The 27,458-nt window shown below is 34.6% G+C and overlaps 25 protein-coding genes and 1 pseudogene across 26 annotated transcripts, besides 5 other annotated features; 19 read left to right on the forward strand and 7 right to left on the reverse strand.

Moving 5' to 3' along the window:
* Window positions 1–19,376: part of a mobile genetic element that runs on past the window's edge.
* Window positions 19–654, forward strand: TVAGG3_0164150 (protein of unknown function, DUF4106 family; the record flags this gene model as incomplete). Its single annotated transcript, XM_051225077.1, has 1 exon — window positions 19–654. A coding segment is annotated over one exon (636 nt), but the record flags the coding sequence as incomplete, so codon positions are not given.
* On the reverse strand, window positions 870–1,271 carry TVAGG3_0164160 (uncharacterized protein; the record flags this gene model as incomplete). Its single annotated transcript, XM_001299151.1, has 1 exon — window positions 870–1,271. One exon carries the CDS (start codon window positions 1,269–1,271, stop codon window positions 870–872), a length of 402 nt encoding a protein of 133 aa, XP_001299152.1.
* On the forward strand, window positions 1,297–1,530 carry TVAGG3_0164170 (uncharacterized protein; the record flags this gene model as incomplete). Its single annotated transcript, XM_051225078.1, has 1 exon — window positions 1,297–1,530. One exon carries the CDS (start codon window positions 1,297–1,299, stop codon window positions 1,528–1,530), a length of 234 nt encoding a protein of 77 aa, XP_051110064.1.
* Window positions 2,041–2,805, reverse strand: TVAGG3_0164180 (uncharacterized protein; the record flags this gene model as incomplete). Its single annotated transcript, XM_051225079.1, has 1 exon — window positions 2,041–2,805. The coding sequence occupies one exon, from the start codon at window positions 2,803–2,805 to the stop codon at window positions 2,041–2,043; it is 765 nt and encodes a 254-aa protein (XP_051110065.1).
* Window positions 2,823–5,612, forward strand: TVAGG3_0164190 (organellar and viral DNA polymerase type B; the record flags this gene model as incomplete). The annotated part of the gene is made up of 1 exon (XM_051225080.1): window positions 2,823–5,612. One exon carries the CDS (start codon window positions 2,823–2,825, stop codon window positions 5,610–5,612), a length of 2,790 nt encoding a protein of 929 aa, XP_051110066.1.
* On the forward strand, window positions 5,632–6,118 carry TVAGG3_0164200 (integrase core domain containing protein family; the record flags this gene model as incomplete). Its single annotated transcript, XM_051225081.1, has 1 exon — window positions 5,632–6,118. A coding segment is annotated over one exon (487 nt), but the record flags the coding sequence as incomplete, so codon positions are not given.
* On the forward strand, window positions 6,166–6,717 carry TVAGG3_0164210 (integrase core domain containing protein family; the record flags this gene model as incomplete). Its single annotated transcript, XM_001298249.2, has 1 exon — window positions 6,166–6,717. One exon carries the CDS (start codon window positions 6,166–6,168, stop codon window positions 6,715–6,717), a length of 552 nt encoding a protein of 183 aa, XP_001298250.2.
* Window positions 7,149–8,114, forward strand: TVAGG3_0164220 (organellar and viral DNA polymerase type B; the record flags this gene model as incomplete). Its single annotated transcript, XM_001298248.1, has 1 exon — window positions 7,149–8,114. The coding sequence occupies one exon, from the start codon at window positions 7,149–7,151 to the stop codon at window positions 8,112–8,114; it is 966 nt and encodes a 321-aa protein (XP_001298249.1).
* TVAGG3_0164230 (organellar and viral DNA polymerase type B) lies at window positions 8,671–9,081 on the forward strand (the record flags this gene model as incomplete). The annotated part of the gene is made up of 1 exon (XM_001304947.1): window positions 8,671–9,081. The coding sequence occupies one exon, from the start codon at window positions 8,671–8,673 to the stop codon at window positions 9,079–9,081; it is 411 nt and encodes a 136-aa protein (XP_001304948.1).
* Window positions 9,169–9,570, forward strand: TVAGG3_0164240 (KilA, N-terminal/APSES-type HTH, DNA-binding family; the record flags this gene model as incomplete). Its single annotated transcript, XM_001304948.1, has 1 exon — window positions 9,169–9,570. One exon carries the CDS (start codon window positions 9,169–9,171, stop codon window positions 9,568–9,570), a length of 402 nt encoding a protein of 133 aa, XP_001304949.1.
* Window positions 10,146–10,619, reverse strand: TVAGG3_0164250 (uncharacterized protein; the record flags this gene model as incomplete). The annotated part of the gene is made up of 1 exon (XM_051225082.1): window positions 10,146–10,619. The coding sequence occupies one exon, from the start codon at window positions 10,617–10,619 to the stop codon at window positions 10,146–10,148; it is 474 nt and encodes a 157-aa protein (XP_051110068.1).
* On the forward strand, window positions 10,982–11,930 carry TVAGG3_0164260 (organellar and viral DNA polymerase type B; the record flags this gene model as incomplete). The annotated part of the gene is made up of 1 exon (XM_051225083.1): window positions 10,982–11,930. A coding segment is annotated over one exon (949 nt), but the record flags the coding sequence as incomplete, so codon positions are not given.
* On the forward strand, window positions 12,077–12,977 carry TVAGG3_0164270 (organellar and viral DNA polymerase type B; the record flags this gene model as incomplete). Its single annotated transcript, XM_051225084.1, has 1 exon — window positions 12,077–12,977. A coding segment is annotated over one exon (901 nt), but the record flags the coding sequence as incomplete, so codon positions are not given.
* TVAGG3_0164280 (organellar and viral DNA polymerase type B) lies at window positions 13,510–14,487 on the forward strand (the record flags this gene model as incomplete). Its single annotated transcript, XM_051225085.1, has 1 exon — window positions 13,510–14,487. The coding sequence occupies one exon, from the start codon at window positions 13,510–13,512 to the stop codon at window positions 14,485–14,487; it is 978 nt and encodes a 325-aa protein (XP_051110071.1).
* Window positions 14,544–15,105, reverse strand: TVAGG3_0164290 (annotated as a pseudogene). The gene has a single exon. A coding segment is annotated over exon 1 (562 nt).
* On the forward strand, window positions 17,335–17,757 carry TVAGG3_0164300 (uncharacterized protein; the record flags this gene model as incomplete). The annotated part of the gene is made up of 1 exon (XM_051225086.1): window positions 17,335–17,757. The coding sequence occupies one exon, from the start codon at window positions 17,335–17,337 to the stop codon at window positions 17,755–17,757; it is 423 nt and encodes a 140-aa protein (XP_051110072.1).
* On the forward strand, window positions 17,788–18,255 carry TVAGG3_0164310 (repellent protein 1 family; the record flags this gene model as incomplete). The annotated part of the gene is made up of 1 exon (XM_051225087.1): window positions 17,788–18,255. One exon carries the CDS (start codon window positions 17,788–17,790, stop codon window positions 18,253–18,255), a length of 468 nt encoding a protein of 155 aa, XP_051110073.1.
* Window positions 18,305–18,541, forward strand: TVAGG3_0164320 (uncharacterized protein; the record flags this gene model as incomplete). Its single annotated transcript, XM_001302927.2, has 1 exon — window positions 18,305–18,541. The coding sequence occupies one exon, from the start codon at window positions 18,305–18,307 to the stop codon at window positions 18,539–18,541; it is 237 nt and encodes a 78-aa protein (XP_001302928.2).
* Window positions 18,542–18,715: a terminal%2Cinverted (terminal inverted repeat of Maverick-1C transposon ID:TVAGG3_0164100).
* TVAGG3_0164330 (uncharacterized protein) lies at window positions 18,716–19,150 on the reverse strand (the record flags this gene model as incomplete). The annotated part of the gene is made up of 1 exon (XM_001304952.1): window positions 18,716–19,150. The coding sequence occupies one exon, from the start codon at window positions 19,148–19,150 to the stop codon at window positions 18,716–18,718; it is 435 nt and encodes a 144-aa protein (XP_001304953.1).
* Window positions 19,377–24,564: a mobile genetic element.
* Window positions 19,508–20,374, forward strand: TVAGG3_0164350 (organellar and viral DNA polymerase type B; the record flags this gene model as incomplete). Its single annotated transcript, XM_051225088.1, has 1 exon — window positions 19,508–20,374. One exon carries the CDS (start codon window positions 19,508–19,510, stop codon window positions 20,372–20,374), a length of 867 nt encoding a protein of 288 aa, XP_051110074.1.
* TVAGG3_0164360 (keratin-associated protein family) lies at window positions 20,529–22,082 on the forward strand (the record flags this gene model as incomplete). Its single annotated transcript, XM_051225089.1, has 1 exon — window positions 20,529–22,082. The coding sequence occupies one exon, from the start codon at window positions 20,529–20,531 to the stop codon at window positions 22,080–22,082; it is 1,554 nt and encodes a 517-aa protein (XP_051110075.1).
* On the forward strand, window positions 22,260–22,682 carry TVAGG3_0164370 (keratin-associated protein family; the record flags this gene model as incomplete). The annotated part of the gene is made up of 1 exon (XM_051225090.1): window positions 22,260–22,682. One exon carries the CDS (start codon window positions 22,260–22,262, stop codon window positions 22,680–22,682), a length of 423 nt encoding a protein of 140 aa, XP_051110076.1.
* On the forward strand, window positions 22,702–23,787 carry TVAGG3_0164380 (integrase core domain containing protein family; the record flags this gene model as incomplete). The annotated part of the gene is made up of 1 exon (XM_051225091.1): window positions 22,702–23,787. One exon carries the CDS (start codon window positions 22,702–22,704, stop codon window positions 23,785–23,787), a length of 1,086 nt encoding a protein of 361 aa, XP_051110077.1.
* A 97-nt stretch (window positions 24,565–24,661) lies between the features above and the next one.
* Window positions 24,662–24,967: a terminal%2Cinverted (terminal inverted repeat of Maverick-2 transposon ID:TVAGG3_0164390).
* Window positions 24,662–27,458: part of a mobile genetic element that runs on past the window's edge.
* Window positions 24,968–25,402, forward strand: TVAGG3_0164400 (uncharacterized protein; the record flags this gene model as incomplete). Its single annotated transcript, XM_001304953.1, has 1 exon — window positions 24,968–25,402. One exon carries the CDS (start codon window positions 24,968–24,970, stop codon window positions 25,400–25,402), a length of 435 nt encoding a protein of 144 aa, XP_001304954.1.
* Window positions 25,569–25,805, reverse strand: TVAGG3_0164410 (uncharacterized protein; the record flags this gene model as incomplete). The annotated part of the gene is made up of 1 exon (XM_001304954.1): window positions 25,569–25,805. The coding sequence occupies one exon, from the start codon at window positions 25,803–25,805 to the stop codon at window positions 25,569–25,571; it is 237 nt and encodes a 78-aa protein (XP_001304955.1).
* On the reverse strand, window positions 25,854–26,324 carry TVAGG3_0164420 (repellent protein 1 family; the record flags this gene model as incomplete). The annotated part of the gene is made up of 1 exon (XM_001304955.1): window positions 25,854–26,324. One exon carries the CDS (start codon window positions 26,322–26,324, stop codon window positions 25,854–25,856), a length of 471 nt encoding a protein of 156 aa, XP_001304956.1.

Below are 27,458 nucleotides of genomic sequence, written 5' to 3' on the forward strand. Positions count from 1 at the left end.
CATGACGTAGATGAAGACATGAATGAAACTACAGACAAACTTAACTCTTCTCTCATTCTTCCTTTCAGCAAAGATTATGAATTCTGTTCAAATGGTGTTTATTTCTATTGTGGAAAGATGGGGTCAGGAAAGACATTTAACCTCATTCGTCATATACTCATAACAGAGCGTTTAGGAAATGACTCATATTATGACCAAATCATTATATCAGCAACTTCAGACTCTATAGACTCAACAGCGAAAACATTCATGAGTAAAGTTCAAGCATCTGTCGTTAAAGTTCCAGATAGCGAACTCATTGAATTTCTTCAACGTTACATTCGACGTAAGAGGAAATATTATGCCATCGTTGAATTTATACAGTCAGGAATGCAAAAGACTTCTGAGGAGATGGAAAGAATTATTGACAAACACCACTTACGTCAGTACTCAGGAGTTTACGATATGAAACGACTGACAAACTACATTCTATCAAAACTTTCAAAATACCCCTTCAAAAAATATCCTTCAAACACTCTGCTCGTTTGCGACGACTTCGCCGGAAAAGGTTTAGTTTCAAAGCCTGACTCGCCATTAGCTAACATCATAACTAAAGTCAGACATTACCACTTAACTGTAGCAATACTTATGCAAACATGGCGTTTCCTTGCTTTAAACATAAAACGTCTCATAACTGACTTCGTTATCTTTCAAGGTTTCTCACGTTATGATATTGAACTCATTTGGAAACAGTCAGGTATAACATTACCTTTTGAAGAAATTTGGGAAGCATATAAGTCTCTCATCTCTCCTCGTTCATACCTTGAGATTCATATCATGACTAATACCATTAAAGTCAAAAATATTCCATGGGAACGACCAACATTGTTTTAAATCTTATGCTTTAATTGACTGATGGTAAACAAATTCCATGCATCTCTGTCGCCATTTCTGTTAATATTTTTGCTGTCATTCATATCATCCACTTCCCCATCCGTTAACTTTTGAGGATATGTGTTAGAATAGCTGTTCTTAAATGAAGGCTTTTCACCTTTGAGAGCATAAACTCTATAACTTTCTGCATACTTTATGTTTGAACCTCCTGAGCCATCATTGACATAAATTTTTATAGGCTTCCACCCTTTGTTCATGTTTCTGCTTCTTCCCTTAGCTCTTTTGTTCAGAAGTTCTACATCTTTATACACAGCACCTGCCTCAGTGAATTCAACAATATTTTCATTCGTTAGCTTTACATTCAAACCCTTGTCGAGTATATTGTTCATTTCATACATATAAAAGGTTTTTATTCTATATGAAATGAGAAGTAAGTCCATCTTAGCTGGTGCCGTTAATGTTCCAATTGAACCAACATCAAATGTTGACTCACGAACGACAAACAATATTGTCATAAAGAACTATAGTTCAGAGTGTTTGAAAGAAAAAGAACCAGAACTTAAGTCGGTGAATTTAAACACAGCTTCAAACGCTAACGCTACATCAAATGTTAAGTTAGAGTATCCACCACTGGACCAAGTTCTTTCAAGAGGATAAGAAGCTTTTGACAAATCTTATAAGCAAGAACCAAATAATTCTTACAAAGGAGGACCTTGAGAATGTTATATCACGAATAACAGGAAAGCAATGTGTCATTGACTATCTCGACCCCGAAATCGAATGCTGTGGTCAAACGCCAATATTCATGAAAATAGGTAACATCCGCATCATTGAAACACCAGGTACTCCAGGAGTTGAGTTTAAGTATAGATATTCGAACGAGTATACAAAACTATCTACTTACTATAAGCTTTGTTTGAAATATGTTTTAGTAAATTAAAACAGTCAGTTAGTCAAAAAAAATTCAAGTTAGCAATTTGTAATATCTATCCAAAACTTCTTCAACACTATTGAACTCATCTTCATAATGCAAACCTAATCTTATTGACTTGGTGCAGTTTTCACTAACACAATATTTTTCTGTTCTCTTGACTGACATAACTAACTCATTTGTTTCATCAAACAGCAACAACCAAAGTTCATGACCTAATACATAACATTCATACTTTATATTTTTAGCTCCGAGTTCTCTTGTAAGCTGTTGCATTTAATATTTTCTAAAAAGTCAACTTCAACAGTCATTCGCACTGGTGCCTTCAGTTCTACAGGCTCGCCCTGAAAGTCAACAAGTCTGAATTGCATGTCTTTCAAATTATGTGGACTAATGCGAACCCATTTACCTAAATGAGTTGCTATGACAGGAACGTTTGGAATGAACATTGAATTTACTTCATAACAGAAAGACTTATATTCTACTGAACCTTTACTATTAACTCCTGAAATACCTGTGACATTAGCTATTTTTGACTCAATGTATAAACAATTGCCATAACATACGTATGGAACAGATTTCATCTCAATCGTTTTGTCAACACTTTTCAAAGGAAATGTCATATGGTATGCTCCCAGAAGCAATTGAACTCTATGACTCATTCGTGTTATCTTAAACTCTTTCTCGCTGCTGAACTTCAATGTTCCCTCAGAAGAGAGTTCGACATCTATGTTGTCAATAGTTTCTTCATTTATGAGAGCATCTATGACTCCAGCAATTTTATCTATTCTATACTCTGCTCTGTTAGGAAATGTTATAAAACTTCTTTTGTCATCTATTTCAATCTCTATGAAATCTGTTTCATCTGTTATGACAAAAGTTGCGATAGTATTGAAGTCAACAACTCTGAAAGCAAGTGCTTCATTCTGAAGACCTAAGTTTGTTTGTAGCTTTACTGTTCCGTATTCGTTTGGGTCAGTACTTTGCAAATAGAACAACATTTTATTCTCATTAAAATATGACTATTGCTGTATATGCGTATGAAACAAATGAAGCAAGAAGAGCACATGAATTAGTAAACGAAAACTCAACTTTAACCATTGAAGGTAATGATTTAGTCATTGACGATGGAAAGACTAAAAGAGTCATTGACTTCGATACTTTTAACACTTATGACCCATTCATTACAACAAGTAAAGTTCCTATCATAAATGATGGAACGGTGCAATATATAAATTCAACAGTAGATGCCTCATTAGTGAAAGTACTAAATGTTCTCATTGAATTGTTAAAGAGCTTTCGATTTGACGACAACATTAAATGCCTAAAGAATTTAGTCATGAATGAGAAACAAATTCTCGGCGTTGCTGGTAGCAGTAATGATGTACACCTTATGACCTTAGAATATTATAACGAACATAAAGATGAACTGAAAGGAGAGAAGGGTGACACTGGACCTCAAGGAATACAAGGTCCTCAAGGAATACAAGGACCTCAAGGCGAAAACGGTTTGGATGGAAAGGATGGAAAGGATGGAAAAACTGCTAAATCATGGATATGGGACCTTATAAATACTGGTTTAACAGCTGCTTCATATGGAGTTCTTCAATACCAAATCGGAAAGATATGGGCTGTACTTGGTGAAGAAGCTTTAGATGACGTCAAAAATGCTTTGAACTTCATTTCAAATGGTTCTGATACTATTAAAACTTTATCTGGTTGGATGCAAGAAACAAGGAGTCAAATAGATACTGTAAGACGTATAGCAAACAATGCACGTACGGGATTGGATACTTTACGAGAAGCACAAAATACACTAAAGGAAGCAAATGATATTCTTGGCTCAGTATCAGACATGCATGAAGATTGGCTTAAAGGTATTGACAAATCTTTAAAAAATCACAGTCAGTCTATTGCTGACTACAAGAAAAGTATAGATTTTTTACATAGTGCTATGGACGTACATGATGGAAGTATAAAGAACTTACTTAATGCTAACAATAACTTACCAGGAACTATTAAAACATTCATAAAGTCCTTTGTAAAGCCTGGTGCTCTAACATTTAGGTCTTTGAGAGCAAGAGCATTGAAGTCAAGAGATGCAGAAACTCCAACAGAACCTACAGAGGAGCCACCAAAACCAACGGCAAATGAAATATTGTTCGAGTATTTTCCAAGATACTCTGTCCTCATTGCATACATTCAAGAAATACTTAAGAAAGGTGACTTGACTTTGGGGGATGATGAAAGTTCTGTATATCTTTCGTTCCAATTCCAAATAGCAGAACTTTTGAGACAGATATGCTTAATGTATGACAACATCTCTGATTTCACAAGATATGACGACGACCATGACCCCGAACACGGTGAAGAAGAAGTTTTACAAACATCCATTAAGACAGGAAAGGTTTTAACTCAAAGTCTCATTATTGACACCAAAGATGGCGAAGTGGACGTTCTTCAAGAGCTGAAGAAAAATACTTCTTCGGGAGGTGGTGGTAGGCATGAACTTGAAATAAATGAGATAGAAGAGAAATTAGCCGAAAAAGCAGACAAAAACCATGTTCATTATATAAGTTCAGATGAACAGATTATAACGGACTATCATGGATATTTAACACAGGGTGAAAAAGTGAATACGAAAAATGTTAATGAAAGAAGATATAAATTCATTCGTGCTAAAGGTTATGACATATGTTGTACTGTACAGTATGACACAGGTATAGCACCACAAGCATTTGGTTATAACGCTGAAATTTATGCTTCATACTTCTTTGTTAACGGTGTATTAGTTGAACCAAGATTTACTTTGAGAGTTAAGTCAAAAATAACTTTTGAAGATGCTATTAAAAGTAAAGCTGACAAAACAGAACTTGACGCAACGAACAAAGTTTTGAAATCTCATAAACACAATATCTCCGATATAAATGAGCTTCAAACTTCTTTAGACAGTAAAGCAGACAAAGATGAACTAGACGCAACGAACAAAGTTTTGAAATCTCATAAACACAATATCTCCGATATAAATGAACTTCAAGCTACATTAAATAGTAAAGCAGATAAAAATCATACACATAACTCCTTCACAACCGTTGCTATAGAAAACATTGAAGGAACGATTGGCGGAATTGGTGGAGATGCTTTATATTTTAAACCTCCTAACTTTCCACAAGGTTTAACATCGAATGAAAACATAACAACGAAGCAAGAAATTAGATGTAGAAATGTTTATGTCATGGATGATGAAAATAATATTAAATTCACTGCTCAAAATTTATATGATAAGAAAGCCGACAAAACTTATGTAGATGAAAATTATGTGAAGAAGTCAGAAGTAAATGAGGTGGTTAATGGTAAAATTAATGAAATATTGCAAGCTATATATCCTATCGGTGCTTTATATACATCAATGAATTCAACAAATCCGGCAAGTGTTTTAGGTTTTGGTACGTGGCAGCAGATTGTAGATAAATTCCTCTATTGTGCTAACTCATCAAATCAAACAGGTGGTTCAAAGAAAATTTTAGAAGCAAACCTTCCACCACATAAACATACAGGAACTACAAACACAACAGGTAATCATTCACATTCAATGACAAAAAGAGGTTATATAAATCTTGCGGCAGGTTCTGATAGACGAGGTATGAATAGATATGATATTTCAAGTGACCCAGTAGATTCAAGCACGGGTATTTTCTGTGAAACCGCAGGAAATCATTCACACACTTTCACAACAAATTCAACAGGCTCGGGTGAAGATTATATGCCACCTTATGTGACTGTATTCACATGGTACCGCGTTCAATGAAATCTTTATTTTTACTTAAATGAGTTTAAAAGAAGTATTCGAACAACATCCATGGAGGTCATTTAAGAAATTCAATGAAGCTGCAAAGAGTTGGGGATTTACTAACAGAGCTGAAGTGAAAAGGTTCTTTGACAAAAATGTTGTACATCAAACAAAAATAAATCCTTACGACTACTTTTTACCAATTTACTCCAACACTCCAGACGCATACCAATTTGACACACTCATTCAAAGCAGAAAAGGAGGACATAAACCATTCCTCATCTTCATAAATGTTAACACTCGTAAAGCATATGCATATCCAATGAGGAACAAAGGAACTCGTGAAGTGTTAAGAGTTTTACAAAAGTTTGCAGCAGAACATAACCCAAGTACTTTAACATCAGACCAAGACAGTGCATACCTCAGCAACGAAATCACAGAATTTCTCATTAAGCATAACATAACTCACTACACTACTGAAGACCATAACCATAACATACTCGGTATCATTAACCGCTTCATAAGAACGCTCAGAGATTTAAACCAAGAGCGAGACTTTACCGAAGAAACAATGAAACATTTCATAGAAGTTTACAATTCCTCAACACATTCTAAAACAGGACATACACCAAATTCAATGACACAACAACAAGAAGAAAAGTATATACAAAAGAAACGAAGTCAAACACAAAATATCAGAAATTCAACACAATTTACTCTCATTCCTGGTACAAAAGTTTGTGTAGTTCTTGACGACAAACCGTTGACAAAGAAACGTTTAAGGTTAAGTCGAAATTATTATATCGTAGACTCTACGCAAGGTAATGGATATCTTATAAAAGCTGCTGACGACTCCATAGCATTTTACCCTCGTCATAAATTAGTTGAAAGTAGTAATGGCGAACTTGCTGAAACCATTGACGAAGCAAAGCGAGGAGTGGTTATTGAAATACTTGGCTACAACATAAACGATGACACTTATAAAGTAAGATATGAAGGAGGCGTTGAAGATGTTATACCATCTAAGAACTTGAGAGAGTCAAAGCCGACACATCTGGGACCATTAGAGCGGGAGTATTGGAAAGACAAAAATATGCCAGAAAGAATAAGAAAATTCTTCTAAACTTTTTCATTAGATGTAAATCAGACATGAACGAGAACAGTCATGATATCATTAATGGTACCATTTATTTTAACATAAAGACTCAAAGTGGTGGGCATAACCATGACCCAAAATAATGTTTAGGGTAGAAGGTTAGATCTACCCCGTTTTCTAACCTCTTTTCTACCCTCATGAATTTTCATGAATTTTCGTGAATTTTCATGAATTTTCGTGAATACTACCCTCATTCCTACCCTTGTTTGGTGGGAATGTCGACATTAAAAGTGTGACAACATGACATTTTGACAACATTTACGGAAATGAATTGTTTTTGGGGTAGATGGGTATATCTAACCTCTTTTCTACCCTCATGAATTTTCATGAATTTTCTCAAGATAGAAAAAATAACGCTAGTTTTATTTTTTTCTAACTTTTTATTTTGTATAAAAGATATGATTTCAACAATCGACACAACAACACTTCAAGCCGCGAACGGCGGGACTCTGTTCACAACAACAGCACCAAACTTGTTAGTCATGAATCCAACATCTATGTTAGTTGAGATGAAAAACTTCATTCCTTCTTCATATAGTTTTGGAACAGAAATACAAAGAATAAAGCAAGAACTTTTAACAAGTAATTTAGACTGTTGTGTGAAAGATGAACAAAATGAACAGTATCTTTACGACATGCAGGACATTATTGACCATTTACCCAAATTGCCTGAAATCCAACAACAAAAGCTCACTATTCCTGAATTCGATGAAATAGAAGTGAAACCAACTGACTCAGTAGAAATAAAGAAGTTCATACGTAAAGTAAATTATGAGTTTCTAGGATATCATTGCAACCATAAGGTTATGGACAAAGATTGTGATATGGTATATAAAAACATCTCTGACATATATAAATCGGAGGAGTTTAAGACATACGACAACTTTGTTTCATTAGTTGCAGAATGTGTATGGCAGATAAGAGATAAAGATAAAAGATGTAAAGTATGGAATGAACAAATAAAACCAACAGCTTTTGAGTTAAAGAAAACCATTGACGCCTTAGTTGTTCTAGCAGGTCAAATTTCAATGTATAACGCAAAAATGAACCCACAATGTTCTAAATGTAAAGCAGCAATGAGGAAATATAACTACTCCGTCAAAGAGATAGAACGTATGAGAAACGACTATGCTGACTTAAAGAAAGAAGTAGAGAAACCAGCAGAAGATAAAATGGACATGTTAGCATTTCTGAACAAAAACTATCCGACAGTTGACGATTTCCTATTATCTGATGTCAAGAAGAAATATAAAGAAACCTTCGGCATAGTTAAAATTTTTGATATCCTTCGTGAAGAAATAGAAGCTACAAAACTGTTTAGAATCTCACAAATTCATAACGTTTACCATGTAAAACGGTTATGAATAATGAGGGTAGAAATGAGGGTAGATCTAACCTTCTACCCTAAACATTATTTTTGCTGAATTCAGCACAAAATTCTGAGTAAAATGGCATATGGCACGTGTCAAACCGTTGAGTTTTCACAAATTCATAACGTTTACCATGTAAAACGGTTATGAATAATGAGGGTAGAAATGAGGGTAGAAATGAGGGTAGATCTAACCTTCTACCCTAAACATTATTTTTGCTGAATTCAGCACAAAATTCTGAGTAAAATGGCATATGGCACGTGTCAAACCGTTGAGTTTTCACAAATTTTAAAAAATAAAGTTAGATTTTTTTTTATTTATTTTTTTATCCTGTATATAAGAAACAGTAATGTTAAAGGTTGAGTTTGAAACAGTTAGAAAGATAGACAATGACACCAAAGTGGTTAGAATAGGTTATTTAAACGTAAGATACTCAAAGAAATACAACAAATATTCTTTGTCAGACATTATATCTCCATCTGGAAAGAAAACAAACGACTGGGTTAGAAATGCTTCAACTCAGAAAATTTTGACAAGAAATCCTGAGCTTATGATATCAGTAGCATTTCATGGAACAAGAGCATATCTTATAGACAAAAGTCTTATACCAATAGTTTTGTTATGGATTGACCCAGTTGTTGGATATAACTTCATAACTTATGGTTCATTCGATACGGAACGTTGCAGTGAAGGCTTACTTTACATCGTTCAGAAACCGAAGGACTTCAACACAAAAAGATATAAGATAGGAAGGACATATAATATAACTCAAAGATATGACAGTACAGTCAATAGAGTCAAGGTTGTGTTCGTTAATGATATGAGAGCTGCTGAAACAGAACTGCTTGAAGTTTTTGAGAAAATGTATGGTGCTCCCACGAAAGGTAAAGAAACTTTCGAAGTAGATGAGATAGATAGTGCTATAAAATTATTTGACGAAGTTGCTGAAAAATACATGTAAAGCGTTTATTTTTGGTCTTTTGTGAAAGTCAGAAAATAACGCCAATTTTTTCTAACAAAATTTTTTATCTTGTATGTAAGAACAGCAATGTCAACATCAGTTATCGTTCATGAAGCCATTAATGAAGAATATGAATACATACAGTATAACAAACAATTGAGACTCATTCGTTCAGTCAAAGATGACATGTACCAAATGCAAAGTATTTTGACAGCATGTTTTGCTCCAGAGAATAAAACACCAAATGAATGGTTTGAATTAAATAGCACTCATGAACTTCTCAGCGAGTTTGAACATGCAGAACTTAAAAAGATGTACCAAGACAGACAAAACTTACCAACACATCTGAAAGGTATATATGTTCATAAGTTCCTAGTTAGTTCAATAGCAATGTGGGCTTCACCTCGTTATGCTTGTTATATTTTCGTGAATTCAGCACGAAGTGAAGGTTTGCACTTCGTCAAAATGTGGGCTTCACCTCTACCCTAAACATTATTTTTCGTGAATTCAGCACGAAGTGAAGGTTTGCACTTCGTCAAAATGTGGGCTTCACCTCGTTATGCTTGTTATATTTTCGTGAATTCAGCACGAAGTGAAGGTTTGCACTTCGTCAAAATGTGGGCTTCACCTCTACCCTAAACATTATTTTCGTGAATTCAGCACGAAGTGAAGGTTTGCACTTCGTCAAAATGTGGGCTTCACCTCGTTATGCTTGTTATATTTTCGTGAATTCAGCACGAAGTGAAGGTTTGCACTTCGTCAAAATGTGGGCTTCACCTCTACCCTAAACATTATTTTCGTGAATTCAGCACGAAGTGAAGGTTTGCACTTCGTCAAAATGTGGGCTTCACCTCGTTATGCTTGTTATATTTTCGTGAATTCAGCACGAAGTGAAGGTTTGCACTTCGTCAAAATGTGGGCTTCACCTCTACCCTAAACATTATTTTCGTGAATTCAGCACGAAGTGAAGGTTTGCACTTCGTCAAAATGTGGGCTTCACCTCGTTATGCTTGTTATATTTTCGTGATGTTAGATATGAAGACTAAGCAAAAATATATTTTTGCTTAAATGACGTCAGGGTCAATTTCTTCAACCATTTCACTTCCTTCGTCAATGTCAATAGAAGCTTCTTCAACCTTTGGTAAGAACTTTTGTATAACATCTTTATTCGTTATTGTCTTCAGAGATGAAGGATAATATTTCACAGATGTTTCACCCTTCTTATATTCTTTCTGTTCGGAAAGATTCATAGCAATACTGAAGAAGTCAATGTTGGAGTTCTTTATAACAGTATAATGAGTATCTTTGACATTCACGAAGAAACCCTTTTGTTTCAAAACTACTGCTAACTTTTGTGAAGTATAACGTTTGCGGTCAATGACAATAGCTAATGGTCTGACATACTGACCGAACTTAGATTCTTTCACAAACTTCTTGTTCAAGATAACATTGACGTTTGAGGCATTATTGAACTCATTCTTGATGGCATTAGCGAGAGCATTGTATGAAAAGAACTTGCAATCTTGCATGTGTTTCATTAAAATAAAAATATTAAATTATTTTGAAAAATAACTTAAAAAAAATCTAATTTTTTTTTCTAAGAAATTTTTTTTATTTCCTACTAAAGATGTATCGGAAGTTGTCTAAGTTAGAACACTCGGAAATAAAACAACTTCTTACAGAAGCTAACATAGATGTTGCAAAACATTACGCGACAAACAAAAAAGCACTCGCTGACTTCATTAAAGACTACAATGGTGCTATAACTTATGATAGAATTCATGAGTTCATAAAGCTGCAACGCGGCGAGGACGAAGTCCATGCAAGAACTTTTCCTTTAAATGACGTTGCTATTGACTTATATCATAGACGTTCAATACCACATGAAGTAAGAAGAGAAATGTATGACATAACAAATGCAAACGTTGGTGAAACAAGAAGAAGAGACGACACACTGAAACAACAGAGAAGAGAGATGTTTAAAAGTGCTATAGAACAAGTTCGCAAAGCTAATAATGTCATTCGTTCCATTGACGACAAACCAAAAGAAGGTGAGAGATGGTTAAAGAAAGATGAAGAAAATAGGAAGAGGAATGTGAAGTCAGGCAATAGACTCATTGACTTTAACATCGAAGCTTTAGATGAACCAAACAGAGAATATTTACACAAACATTTCGGTAAGGTTTTCATGAGACTCTTAGAGAAAATTAAAATAAACTCACAACAGAGATGGATGGTATGTTATAAACTTGGTGGAAAGTATGAATGTTCTACGTTAAACCTCAATAATATTGGAACATTACTACATCAGCTCTTGAAGGAGAACTTTATATCAGAGATAGAAGCAAATGCTGCAGGTATTGTTGAAATGCACTATGACTTCTTCTTGACAAACATAAAGAATCTTACCGAAATAAAGATGTATGATTTAACAGAATATGAAGGCTTAACGATGTCAGATGTAAAGAAAGGCAAACCAAAAAAGAGACCATATAGAGATGAAAGCACACTGACAAATGACCAGAAAGCCATTTTGGAAGCTCTTAAGCAAACAGGAAACCCAGCACTTATAGAAAGCTTTTGGAAAGATAATGGTGAAAAGAAGTTTTATAAGAAGAGAAGCGGTCAGTTCTGGAAGTATCTTTGCACATTACCTATAAATCTTGAACGCTACCAAATCTTCAATGAACTGAACAAAAGAACTGCAACACTTATGACAGAGGACAATTGTTTCGTTTATGCTTGCATTCAGGCTGGAGTAAATGAAGAAACTATTGACCACATGAGAGAAGTCATTCGTGTTAGAGACTTTCCTCAAAGTAAAGTACAAGAAATTTCTGACGCAACAGGTATAGCATTCAATGTTACCATTGGTTATTTCAATGACTCAAGACATAATGAAATAAAGAGATATATACCAAAAGAATGCGAAACTGTTAGAACTATTGACTTACTTCTTGTTGAAGACCACTACATGCTAAATGAAAGATTACCAATGACAACATACTTCATTCGAAACTATAAAGAAATTCTCAAAGCTTGTGGTGGAATGAACATTGAGAAACAGATGAAGATTTATACAAAGAGAGAAGATAAATATGTAGTTCGTTATGATAGAACAACACCGTTATGGGATGTTATGAAAACATTGTGGGAGTGCAAATATTTCGAACCTATTTCTTATGGAGAACTTTTCACATATACTACTGACTTATATAAACAGAACCTTGCACCATTTAAAGATTTGACATATGCTCCAAAGTATTGTGTACAACTGAAGAAGAAAGCAGAGTCAAAAGAAGTAAATAAAGCTAAATGTAAATTCATACCTGAGCACGTTTTCTTTGCTGACTTTGAGTGTAGCACAGACGGCTTTCATAAAGCTTTTAACATCTGTTACGACAGTGAAGATGGTTCAGTGAGTGAAAGCATTTGGGGTCAGAACTGTGCAACAGAATTTTTGGAACGACTTCCTGACAAGAGTTTAATATATTTCCATAACCTCAGTTATGACATAAACTTCATCTTAAGACACATGACAGAAGTGAAAGGAACTCCCATCATTAAAGGTTCACGAACAATGCAAATAACTGGTTTATATAAAGGACGGGCAATTATTATAAAAGACTCTTACAGTGTTATAAATAAGAAGCTTAAACTATTTCCTGCTATGTTTAACTTACAAACAGGACCGAAAGAAGTATTTCCATATAACTACTACAGCAGTGTTTTGTTAGCAAATGACAACAGAACTGGTGTCATTTCTGAAGCATGTAAGTTTGTCAAGGATGCAGATACATTCATGAAAAACATAGATTTCATCAAAGGTTGCAGAATAGATGAGAACCACTTCGACTTAGAAAAATATAGCACGTTTTACTGCAAACAAGATGTAAGAATTTTAAGAGAAGGTTTTGTAAAGTTCCGCAATGACTTATTGAAAGAGTTTGATTTAAACGTTTATGACTACGTTAGTATTTGTTCTATTGCTAACAAATTGTTTGAGAACAGAGTATACTTCCCGAATGGAAATCTTTATGACCTCTCAAATAAACCAAGAGAATTTATTTCGAGATGCATTCAAGGTGGAAGATGTATGTTGTCAGATAACATGAAACAAAAGAGCAAAAAGAAACTCATTGCTGACTTCGACGCTGTTTCATTATATCCTTCAGCTATAGCAAGACTTTATACTTTAGAAGGTATTCCAAAAGTATTGAAGGAAGAAATGTTAAGCACAGAGTATCTCATGAGACATTTATTCGATGACGACCAAAAGGAACCCGTTGGTGAAAAGTTTATGTCTGGCTTCTTTGTTCTCATTAAGATAAAGAGATTGGTATACCCAGACACTTTCCTTTAATAGTTTGTGACCCTGAACTAAATCCAGAACTTAACGTTCCAAGAAGTTCAAACACTTGCTGTCTCATGTATGTTGACCATATAACATTACAAGACCTCATAAAATATCAAGGTGTCAAATGTGAAGTGTTGCAAGGATACTATTACGATGGAAACAGAGATATGAGAATAAGAGATGAAGTAAAGAAGTTGTTTGAGTTAAGGTTAAAGTATAAGAAAGAAGAAAACCCCTTACAAGAAATTATAAAACTCATTCTGAACAGCATTTATGGCAAAACTATTCTATCTCCTATTGAGTCAAAAATAACCATAGTAGATGACAAAGATGCTATAAGATATGCTATAAGAAATTACAACCATATAGTGAAGTTCGAAGGTTTGGATGGTTCAGATAAAACTATTTTCAAGCTAACCAAAAGCATTTGCAGACACTTTAACTTCTGTCCACTTGGTGTTAATATTCTGTCTATGTCAAAACGTATTATGAATGAAGTATTCTGTACTGCAGAGGACATGGGCTTGTATATAGCCTATCAGGATACCGACAGTATGCACTTATATAATGAAGACATTCCAAAGCTTGCAGCAGAGTTTAAGAAGAGATATGGTCGCGAACTTATAGGAAAGAACCTTGGTCAATTTCATAGCGACTTTGCAGAAATCACAAAAGATAAACAAAGTTTAGCTTATAAAAGTATTTTCTGTGGAAAGAAGACCTACATAGACTTACTCACTAACGATTTAAATGAAGTTGCATTTCACTGCAGAATGAAAGGCGTGAAGCAAGATGTTATTGCTTTAACCGCTAATGAAATGTTTCCTGAAGCTATACAATGCTATTACAATGAAGATAAAGGTTTAATGGTTCCGCAAGGAACATATGACAAAGACTCTGAGTTCAGTGTTATGAAGTTATATAAAGCACTTCATGACGGTCAAGAGATTGCATTCGACTTATGTAAGTCATGTCAACCTTGCTTTGCTGAAAAGTTCAACTTTTCAATAACGATTAAAACAAGCTTTATTCGTAAGTTGAAGTTCTGAGGTCATTCGTGATAAAAATAAGCCGCTAGCGGCAAGGGTGAAGCCCATGTGGTCATTTACAATACAGCTATTGTAGAGTTTAACAATTGTGCTTCAATGTATAAACAATCTTTCCCATCTGGAGGTAAGAACACTGGGCACTTATGGTCATGAGTGGAGAACATGTCTATCCAAAACTCACGATTGAAGCCAGTTAATTTATAGTATTTAGGATTTGGCAGTGGTGAAGTTCTTGTATGACCAATGAACTCATTTTCAACTCCCTTACTTAAGTTTGAATATAATATAGCTTGCTTTCTATCCCAAATGCCAGGTGTTACAATCTTTGAAAATTCATTTTTCCTCGGAAGCATTGCATCATAATTGAAAACATTCTTGAAGTCTTCATTGGTTCAGAGATTTGAAACTTATACGTAATGGATTTTCTTTCTTTTTAGCGACTTCATTGAATGGTGAATATATAACAAACTGACAGTCACGTGTTCCATCTTCATTTGCTACAAACTCGTAATGAAAAGCTATAAGTTGTGGCTGACTACCTTCTTCTTTCAGTTGTGCAAGAAACTCACGTAAAGGCTGTAAAGTTTGTACTTCAATATTGAACTTTTTCTCGAACATTTCACTAAATGAAATCATACATTGCAACAATGTTGTATCGTCTTTAAAGTATTTGTATATGTGAATGTTTTGGGCGCTTAAAGACTGTTCGTCATTTTCTATCTCGACTTGAAGTATAAAGTCAACCTTTCTGAAAGCACGTGTTATATACATAGATGTTATGCCAATGTACTTCTCTTCATTTATGTTCACAATCCAGTCTGTTGGAAACTTAAACGTTACTCTGTTCCCCTTTATTTTGACGTCAGGGTTTTCACTACTGAACGCAACAGATAAAGGTATTTGTCTATACATTTAGTTCGGATAAAAATAAACCATTTACTCTTTCTTTGCTTCAGCTTCTTTAGCTTTTTGTTCTTTGCTTTTGCTTCTTCTCTAGCTTTTTCGCCAGCAAACGTGGGTTCTTCTGTCTTCCAGCAGCTAATGCAGCAGTTGTTTTTCACTAAGTTTTCTCTTTGGTCTCTCTGGCTTTTGTTCTTGTTTTTGTTCCTTCAGTTCGGATAAAATTTGCTCACGAATTTCTTTCTTCAATGCTTCAACATCTATGACCCTTGGGTCTTGTCCGTAGGGCTTGTCTGAGTCATTTGACTGCAGATAAAAAACTAAATTAAAACTTTAACCGATGTAAAATGAGCTTGTCAAAATCAGAACGAGAGTCTATTATATTAAATGACGCAAGAGGAATACAACATCCTTTCTATTAAGTCAGAGTAAAGATGGTAAAATATATGTAAGAAAAAGAAAGGTTCCATTAGCGAATGCAGAGAGCGACAACATTAAGGTGCATGGCAAGGGTGAAGCCCATATAAAACCTTCTGTTCAAACTGAGCCACCAAAAGAACAAGAAGAAAAGAAGCCAGATGTACTTTCAATAACGAACCAAGAGCTTATTGCAAAGTTCGTGAATTTCATTGAAAAGCAAACCGAGTCAAAGAACCCTGACCCACCAGTGAAAGAAGTTGAGACAAAAGAGAATGTACAGTTCATTGAAAATGTCAAGAAACAACTTCCACCACGAATACCAAGAAGAAGAGTGAGAATAATGAAGTAAATAGATATTTTTATCTGAAGTAAATACATGCAGAACGAACAGCTTAAACGAATTTACTCCAGCAGAGCATATTCATCAGATTCGCTCATATTTCGATATCATAGACAATGCAGTTCAAATTGGTGACACTAATAGAAAATATTCTGACGCAAAGATTCCATCACAACCTGGAACTGCTAAAGATAACACATGGGTAACATTCAATCTCTCACCTCCTGGTGAAAATATGTTGGACCTTTACAATACATTCATTACGTATAAAATGGAAGGTCAATTTATTGTAGATAAAGAAATTGGTTCAGGTTCCAATAAAACAAACCCACCAGGATTTTGGATTGGTTTCGATGACGCTTTCTATGCAGTTGCTGGATATCAAATCCTTGCAAATGGTCGTATCGTATATTCTCAAGACAACGCAAGAGAAGAAGCATATATAACTTCAAACTCACAAACTACCGAACAAATAAAGAAAGTAGATGTTTTCTCAAAGACTCGACATGAAGATGTATGGAGTCATTCGGGAACATGCAGAACAGGACAAATTGTTAGTGGTCCAATTACAGCAGGAAAATCATTTGATTTTAAGCTTCGTTTAAGAATTCCTGTTAGAAGATTCCTTCCATTAGAAGCTATTCGATTTATTCCAGCTTTTGCAGGAAACATTCAGCTTAAAGTAAAGTTCAGTAGCGACGCCTTACAATGCACATCTATATCTGTAAATGATATCATTGCTTTCAATCCAACTCTTAAAGTTGCATTTGCTTCAGATTCAAATCCACCGACAAATAAATTTGTTCCATGGAATGAACCATTCACTATGATAACGAAGGCAAGAAGCTAGTGGAACAGTTACTATTACAACTGTAACCCAGCAACTATTTCGAACAAAGATGGATTTTAATGAATGTTTTATTCATCCAAAGTCATTCTCTTTAGACCCTAACATTTATACAGAACTTGTAGAACATTATACAAACGAGGCTTTATGTTTTCCTGTTAAAGTTATGGATTGGATTCCTATGGACGGTTCATTCTCAAAGAATACAGATAGTTCAAGTGCAACATTTACAGCAGCTTATACGCCTATTAATGTTAAAAGTATTTGGGCACTATTTAGAAAGAAAGACAACTATTATGTTAATTTTGAGAACCCTAAGTTTAAATATCTTCAGCTTTCCATGGGAGCTTATGGAAATATGCCTGCAGAACCTGAAAAATCATATGGACCTGTATTTTATGAAATGGTTGCGAACGCTTGCAATACAAACAATGATATGATAGGATTTAATGAAGATGTTATGAGGTCATTGGTGGATGATGGTAGTGTGGAACATAAATGGGATAGCTATGACAACACACATTTCTTATGTGGTTTTCCAACAGAAGTGGACTTTTGCTTCCAGCAAGGTCAAACATCTACTGCTCCAATAACATACAAATTGTCTGTTAAAGGACCTATTGAACTAGCAACTGAAAATGTACCAAAGCCACTTATTGGATTTATGAGGGATTGTTGCTTTGCAATACAAGTAAGACAGTCAGGCATACCAATAATAAGACTTGACGACTATAACTTAGCAGCGGACGACAGTGAGGAATAAAGGATGAACGTTTATTTTTAAAGCTTATAAATGAGTTCTTCATCAAGCTCTCGTGAACCTTCACCATCTGTGAAACAAACTTTACCAAACGATTATGGAGCACCTATTGAATATTTCTTACGAGCTGCACAATGGCAAAGAGCAGTCTCACCAAGGTTAGGTGTTCCACCAGCTCCTGTCAAAAATAGCATTTGGTCAAGTCCTTATATAAGATATGGTCTCCCACTAGGTTTGCTAGCTACAGCAGGAGCAGTAATGATGTTGAAAAGAAATAAAGCAAATGTTGTAAATAATACTGAAGTAGCTGAATTAACAAACTCCACACCATCGCCAAAACCAACGTCAAAACCAACGCCTTCACAAACAACACCTTCAATGACTCCTGAACCTATGAAAGTACAAACTCCTGTTCAAAAGTCAACTCCTAAACCGACTCCAACATTTAAACCAGAACCTACTCCTCAAATAAATCGTAAAACTCCTGCGTTTCCTTACTGAAAAAAATAACGTTATTTTTATTTAATATTAAATTTTTTATTTGATTGAAATGACGACTAAAGTCACTGAAGCAATGAAACAAAAGTTTTTGGTAGAATACATTAAATCAGGAACTATTCCAGAAGGTTTTTACATTCATACTATGAAGGATGGTAGAGTTCAGTTTAGAAAGATAAAGCAACCATTAGATAAAGAAGGAATTTTGAGAAAGATTAAACTTCATGAGGACAACATTGCTGAACTTAAGAAGAAGTTAGAAGAGTTGGAGAAAGGAAGAGAGTTATAAAGCAATGAATTCAACAGGTTAGAAATGTGGTTAGATCTAACATGCTAACATAAACTTTATTTTTGTGCTATGTTTTCATACGTGTGAAGGTAGTGATATCATTAATTTTTAAGTTTATTTTTTAAGTTTATTTTTTATTTTATTTTGGAGGTAATGGGTCAAAATATAACATTTCTACTCAGTAGGAATGAGACCCTTACTGACTATGTATTCGTTTAATGCTTGATGAAAACAATGGTACATATTATCGTATGGGTATACACAGCGTCTGTTTCCATCGTCGTCGTATATGTAGAACTCAAATCCAGTCCAACCTTCTTTTGTACAATATGTAGCTTTATTTAAGTATGCATTTATGTAGATAAGGCAATTTTCTTCATCGCTCCAGAAATAATTTTTGTTCTTTGTTGAAATAGTTTTCGTTCCTCTGCGACCATAAGGAATGTATGCAATGAACTTTGCGTCATATGGGATTGTAATATATTCAGGGTTTCTTTCATCGTCAATGGGTCTATCTTTGTTAAAATGCATGTTTCTCAGTTTTACTTGGGTCTTGAATAGTTCACGGAAACGTTCTGGGAAAGAGTCATAGTAAATGTAGTCGGACATGTCTTTGTAATGAAATAAAAAATTTTTAAAAAAATAAAATAAGGTTATTTTTATTTAGTGAGGACGGTAGTGAATTCGTTAGTGAGTTCGTTAGTGAATATTTAAGGTTAAGTTGGTGTTATGGTTCTGTTGTAAAATATACGTTAACGGTTTTGTAAAGTGTCAAACCGTTATCTTGGGTAAGGTGGAACGCAGTGCCACCGTAACCAAGATAGGGATACTAACTAGTATTAAAGTCAACCATTCTGAATGCAAGTGCCTCATTCTGTAGACCTAAGTTTGTTTGTAGTTTTACTGTCCCGTATTCGTTCGGGTCTGTACTTTGTAAATAGAACAACATTTTATTCTCATTAAAATATGAGTATAGCTGCATATGCGTATGAATCTGACAGAGCTAAACGTTTATATTTTGGTCAATACTCTCTCACACTTACTGACAAATATATTGTTATTTCTGATGGAAATACTGAGAAATATATAACATGGAAGGACTATGAAAAGTTTGACCCTATTTTAACTCCATGTACTATGCCATTCATTGTAAATGGTGAAGTTGTCATGAAGAACGACACAACTGTTTATAGGTCTGTATATGAAGCATTAGAATATATGTTGAATTATAATCCCGAAAGATTTGACCCAAGCACTACACCATGTGTAATGCCCTTTATTAAGGATGGTAAAATCGTAAGGGTTCCGAATTCAACGGTTTATACAGCTGTTCAAAACAGTTTACAAAACATTTTAGCGAATATCTTTAATTCAGAAACTACAGAAATAAAATTACCGTATATAACAGATGCTAAAGAAATTAAATCAAGAATTACAACATTATTTGCGTCACTTAACGATTTAATGACTTATATAATTAATACTCCCCAGCCGACTTCGGCATTTGACCCTAACTCGACGGTTTGCAGTGTGCCTTTCATTGATGACAGTTCAGTAATTGCTTTAAGGGATTCAACAGTTAATGAATCATTAAAGGCTTCATTAATGAAAATCATTGATTTTAACTCATTCATGAATACATATAATTCATTCATTAATGTTTCATACACTTCTAAAGAAGGTGAGCCAAAAACTATCGATAAAGCGGTGTATGAAATAAAAGCATCAATGACGAAATTGAATTCGTTAACTTTTGACGGTGATAGTTCCGTTAACAGCATGACATCAGGAAAAAACGATTTTAACGAAAGAATATTTAAAATCTCATGTTAGTGAGTTCGTTGAAATTGAAAAAGAAGGTGGAATTAAGTTCGATCCACTGGGTTTCATTTTCGACTTAGCGAATGCGGGTGTTAGTTTCGCTGAATGGACAACTATACAGAGTGAGATAAACGCCATATGGACGTTTTTGGGGTCGAAAGCGGGAATGGGTGAGCTTGTAGATGCTGCAAGAACATTAGGTGAAACGGGAAATTTTGTAGATGGTTTTAAAAGACTTGTTTCAAATGTTTTAACAAACACAAAGAAATTATTTAGATACACCGTACATAACGGACAGATTTTCGAACAGGTAGCAACAAACCCTCCGGTTATGGCTGCGTTGATGATGGCTAGAGACATAAAGCCGCGTAGCGGCGAGGGCAAAGCCCGTGAAGAAGAGGAGAAACCAGAGGATACGGGTCAGGTTATTCGAGACATTAAAAACGTGTATCCTGAAGTTATTGATTTATTTAGAGGTGTTAATGATTCGATTTCAAATCATTCTATAACCATTGATGAAGAGAATAAATTAACAGATTATATATTCGTCATTATTGCAGAACTAATGAAGAGAATAAATGAAAAAGGTATTGATGATATCATTAATGTAAGTGATGTAATGATGAAAAGAAATTTTGACTCATTATTTACAGAACCGAAAACAGAATACAGTCTTTATGATGTAATTACTGAATTAATGAAAAAGATTAATGATAATAAGAGTTCTGGCGGAAGAGTTGAATTAGAGGTGAATGATGTTAATGAGAAATTAGATAGTAAGGCGGACAAGAACCATGTTCATTATATAAGTTCAGATGAACAGATTATAACGGATTATCATGGATATTTAACACAGGATGAAAAAGTGAATACGAAAGATGTTAATGAAAGAAGATATAAATTCATTCGTGCTAAAGGTTATGACATACGCTGTACTGTACAGTATGACACAGGTAAAGCACCAGAAGCATTTGGTTATAACGCTGAAATTTATGCTTCATACTTCTTTGTTAACGGTGTATTAGTTGAACCAAGATTTACTTTGAGAGTTAAGGCAAAAATAACTTTTGAAGATGCTATTAAAAGTAAAGCTGACAAAGATGAACTTGACGCAACGAACAAAGTTTTGAAATCTCATAAACACAATATCTCCGATATAAATGAACTTCAAACTTCTTTAGACAGTAAAGCAGACAAAAACCATACACATGAATCCTTCACTACTGTTAGAGCAGACGACATAATATTGAACTATACTTTAGGTTCAAGTGCACCTTTAGAGAATCCAAGTACAAGCGTAAAAGATACACTAAACAGTTTAGATAACAGTTGCAGGAATATCGAAGGTCATGTCAGAAACTTTGAAACACATGAACTACCAGCCATTTTAGATAAGAAAGCGGACAAAAATCATACACATAACTCCTTCACAACTGTTGCTATAGAAAGTATTGAAGGAACGGTTGGCGGAACTGGTGGAGAGGGCGGAGCCCCGCCGCACGCGGCTGCTTTATATTATAAACCTCCTAACTTTCCACAAGGTTTAACATCGAATGAAAACATAACAACGAAGAAAGACATTAGATGTAAAAATGTTTATGTCATGGATGATGAAAATAACGTTAAATTCACTGCTCAAGATTTATATGACAACAAAGCAGATAAGGAATGGACATCGGAGACTTTTAAAGTTAAAGCTGATACAGGATGGGTTTCATGATGTTTAGACATTAAAGCAGATAAGGAATGGGTTAACAATGAGTTAGAGAAGAAAGCAGATAAGGAATGGACATCGGAGACTTTTAAAGTTAAAGCTGATACAGGATGGGTTTCAGGATGTTTAGACATTAAAGCAGATAAGGAATGGGTTAATACTAAATTAAATACAATTCTTCAGATGATTTATCCCATTGGTTCAATATATACATCAATGAATTCAACACATCCGACAAAATTATTTGGATTTGGTACATGGCAGCAAATAACCGATCGTTTCCTCTATTGTACTAATTCATCAAATCAAACAGGAGGCTCAAAAAAAATTAAAGAAGCAAACCTTCCACCACATAAGCACACAGGAACTACAAACTTTTCTGGCGACCATAGCCACTCATTAAAAGACCACCCATTATACAACTCAGACTATGAAGCTGGCAATGACGTTTTATCTCCATCTTATAACAATTCAGCAAAAAAGACTTTTCGACCAACTGAACCAGGAGGAAATCATGTCCATACTTTCACAACAAATCCAACAGGCTCGGGTGAAGATTATATGCCTCCATACATGACCGTTTATGCATGGTACCGCGTTCAATGAAATCTTTATTTTTACTTAAATGAGTTTGAAAGAAGTATTCGAACAACATCCATGGAGGTCATTTAAGAAATTCAATGAAGCTGCAAAGAGTTGGGGATTTACTAACAGAGCTGAAGTGAAAAGGTTCTTTGACAAAAATGTTGTACATCAAACAAAAATAAATCCTTACGACTACTTTTTACCAATTTACTCCAACACTCCAGACGCATACCAATTTGACACACTCATTCAAAGCAGAAAAGGAGGACATAAACCATTCCTCATCTTCATAAATGTTAACACTCGTAAAGCATATGCATATCCAATGAGGAACAAAGGAACTCGTGAAGTGTTAAGAGTTTTACAAAAGTTTGTAGCAGAACATAACCCAAGTACTTTAACATCAGACCAAGACAGTGCATACCTCAGCAATGAAATCACAGATTTTCTCATTAAGCATAACATAACTCACAACACTACTGAAGACCATAACCATAACATACTCGGTATCATTAACCGCTTCATAAGAACGCTCAGAGATTTAAACCAAGAGCGAGACTTTACCGAAGAAACAATGAAACACTTTCTCGAAGTTTACAATTCCTCAACACATTCTACAACAGGACATACACCAAATTCAATGACACAACAACAAGAAGAAAAGTATATACAAAAGAAACGAAGTCAAACACAAAATATCAGAAATTCAACACAATTTACCCTCATTCCTGGTACAAAAGTTCGTGTAGTTCTTGACGACAAACCATTGACAAAGAAACGTTTAAGGTTAAGTCGAAATTATTATATCGTAGACTCTACGCAAGGTAATGGATATCTTATAAAAGCTGCTGACGACTCCATAGCATTTTACCCTCGTCATAAATTAGTTGAAAGTAGTAATGGCGAACTTGCTGAAACCATTGACGAAGCAAAGCGAGGAGTGGTTATTGAAATACTTGGCTACAACACAAACGATGACACTTATAAAGTAAGATATGAAGGAGGCGTTGAAGATGTTATACCATCTAAGAACTTGAGAGAGTCAAAGCCAACACATCTGGGACCATTAGAGCGGGAGTATTGGAAAGACAAAAATATGCCAGAAAGAATAAGAAAATTCTTCTAAACTTTTCATTAGATGTAAATCAGACATGAACGAGAACAGTCATGATATCATTAATGGTACCATTTATTTTAGCATAAATGACCTAAATTTATGAATTTTCATGTATTTTCTCAAGATAGAAAAAATAACGCTAGTTTTATTTTTATTTATTTTTTTTTTATTTTGTATGTAAGAACAGAAATGTCAGTCGAAGCAAAAACATTCACTAACAAATCTAATGGCGAAACATTCACAAAAGGCACTTATAACGGTATTGAAGTCTTACGTAGAGACAAGGATGGTTATATAAATGCAACAAATATGTGTCAGCAGTTTAGGAAAGACTTTAGAAAGTTGTTGGAAAATAAGTCCTGGGAAGAGTATTATAAGGCATTTTGTGAAGAATATAGCAACAGTCCGAATTCCGGCGGTTGCTTTTTATACAAAATTCATGCAGGAATTCCTGATGAAATCAAACAGGTTAGAGGAACGTATGTAGACCCAGGACTTATAAACTATATAGCAATGTGGGCTTCTCCAAAATATTGCATAGCAGTTGGAAAAATTATGGACTCCATAGACAAGAAAGTTCATGAGAAGTTAGATGAAGAAGAACTCGAAGATACAGTAGAGAATGCAAAACATTTGTTTGAAGAAGAAGTTAGAAAAATGCGCGAAAAACAATTAGAACATGAACGTGAGATATGTTATGGTTATAGAGACTCTCCATACGAACTAGACCAATGGGAACAAGACGATTTAAAGAGAGACTATAGAGAGTATGAACTAGCTAAAATTTCATTAGAAGCTGCAGAAAATAAGTTAAAAGTTTGGGGTCGTTTTGTACAAAAATATTGTGAGTAAATGAACTCATGGGCTTCGCCCTTGCCGCTAGAGTTAGTATCCCTATCTTGGGTACAGCGGCACTGCGTTCCACCTTACCCAAGATAACGGTTTGACACTTTACGAAACCGGTAACGTATATTTTACAACACAAACGACAACACCAGCTTAACCTTAAATATTTGCAAAACCGTCTGACACATAAACGAGTTCACTAATGACTTCACTAATGACTTCACTAATGACTTCACTAACGAACTCACTAACGAACTCACTAATGACTTCACTAATGACTTCACTAAATAAAAAATAACCTTATTTTTATTTTTTTTAAAATTTTTTATTTCATTACAAAGACATGTCCGACTACATTTACTATGACTCTTTCCCAGAACGTTTCCGTGAACTATTCAAGACCCAAGTAAAACTGAGAAACATGCATTTTAACAAAGATAGACCCATTGACGATGAAAGAAACCCTGAATATATTACAATCCCATATGACGCAAAGTTCATTGCATACATTCCTTATGGTCGCAGAGGAACGAAAACTATTTCAACAAAGAACAAAAATTATTTCTGGAGCGATGAAGAAAATTGCCTTATCTACATAAATGCATACTTAAATAAAGCTACATATTGTACAAAAGAAGGTTGGACTGGATTTGAGTTCTACATATACGACGACGATGGAAACAGACGCTGTGTATACCCATACGATAATATGTACCATTGTTTTCATCAAGCATTAAACGAATACATAGTCAGTAAGGGTCTCATTCCTGTTGAGTAGAAATGTTATATTTTTGTTCTGTCATTTATATAAAAATAATTTTAAAAAATAAACTTAAAAATTAATGATATCACTACCTTCACACGTATGAAAACATAGCACAAAAATAAAGTTTATGTTAGCATGTTAGATCTAACCACATTTCTAACCTGTTGAATTCATTGCTTTATAACTCTCTTCCTTTCTCCAACTCTTCTAACTTCTTCTTAAGTTCAGCAATGTTGTCCTCATGAAGTTTAATCTTTCTCAAAATTCCTTCTTTATCTAATGGTTGCTTTATCTTTCTAAACTGAACTCTACCATCCTTCATAGTATGAATGTAAAAACCTTCTGGAATAGTTCCTGATTTAATGTATTCTACCAAAAACTTTTGTTTCATTGCTTCAGTGACTTTATTTGTCATTTCAATCAAATAAAAATTTTAATATTAAATAAAAATAACGTTATTTTTTCAGTAAGGAAACGCAGGAGTTTTTCGATTTATTTGAGGCGTGGGTTCTGGTTTAAATGTTGGAGTCGGTTTTGGAGTTGACTTTTGAACAGGAGTTTGTACTTTCATAGGTTCAGGAGTCATTGAAGGTGTTGTTTGTGAAGGCGTTGGTTTTGACGTTGGTTTTGGCGATGGTGTCGGAGTTTGTTCAAATTCAGCTACTTCAGTATTATTTACAACATTTGCTTTATTTCTTTTCAACATCATTACTGCTCCTGCTGTAGCTAGCAAACCGAGTTGGAGACCATATCTTATATAAGGACTTGACCAAATGCTATTTTTGACAGGAGCTGGTGGAACACCTAACCTTGGTGAAACTGCTCTTTGCCATTGTGCAGCTCGTAAGAAATATTCAATAGGTGCTCTATAATCGTTTGGTAAAGTTTGTTTCACAGATGGTGAAGGTTCACGAGAGCTTGATGAAGAACCCATTTATAAGCTTTAAAAATAAACGTTCATCCTTTATTCCTCACTGTCGTCCGCTGCTAAGTTATAGTCGTCAAGTCTTATTATTGGTATGCCTGACTGTCTTACTTGTATTGTAAAGCAACAATCCCTCATAAATCCAATAAGTGGCTTTGGTACATTTTCAGTTGCTAGTTCAATAGGTCCTTTAACAGACAATTTGTATGTTATTGGAGCAGTAGATGTTTGACCTTGCTGGAAGCAAAAGTCCACTTCAGTTGGAAAACCACATAAGAAATGTGTGTTGTCATAGCTATCCCATTTATGTTCCACACTACCATCATCCACCAATGACCTCATAACATCTTCATTAAATCCTATCATATCATTGTTTGTATTGCAAGCGTTCGCAACCATTTCATAAAATACAGGTCCATATGATTTTTCAGGTTCTGCAGGCATATTTCCATAAGCTCCCATGGAAAGCTGAAGATATTTAAACTTAGGGTTCTCAAAATTAACATAATAGTTGTCTTTCTTTCTAAATAGTGCCCAAATACTTTTAACATTAATAGGCGTATAAGCTGCTGTAAATGTTGCACTTGAACTATCTGTATTCTTTGAGAATGAACCGTCCATAGGAATCCAATCCATAACTTTAACAGGAAAACATAAAGCCTCGTTTGTATAATGTTCTACAAGTTCTGTATAAATGTTAGGGTCTAAAGAGAATGACTTTGGATGAATAAAACATTCATTAAAATCCATCTTTGTTCGAAATAGTTGCTGGGTTACAGTTGTAATAGTAACTGTTCCACTTGCTTCAGTTGCACTCGTTATCATAGTGAATGGTTCATTCCATGGAACAAATTTATTTGTCGATGGATTTGAACCTGAAGCAAATACAACTTTAAGAGTTGGATTGAAAGCAATGATATTATTTACAGATATAGATGTGCATTGTAAGGCGTCGCTACTGAACTTTACTTTAAGCTGAATGTTTCCTGCAAAAGCTGGAATAAATCGAATAGCTTCTAATGGAAGGAATCTTCTAACAGGAATTCTTAAACGAAGCTTAAAATCAAATGATTTTCCTGCTGTAATTGGACCACTAACAATTTGTCCTGTTCTGCATGTTCCCGAATGACTCCATACATCTTC

This window comes from Trichomonas vaginalis, chromosome IV, assembly GCF_026262505.1.
Source record: "Trichomonas vaginalis G3 chromosome IV, whole genome shotgun sequence".
Lineage (NCBI taxonomy): Eukaryota > Parabasalia > Trichomonadida > Trichomonadidae > Trichomonas > Trichomonas vaginalis.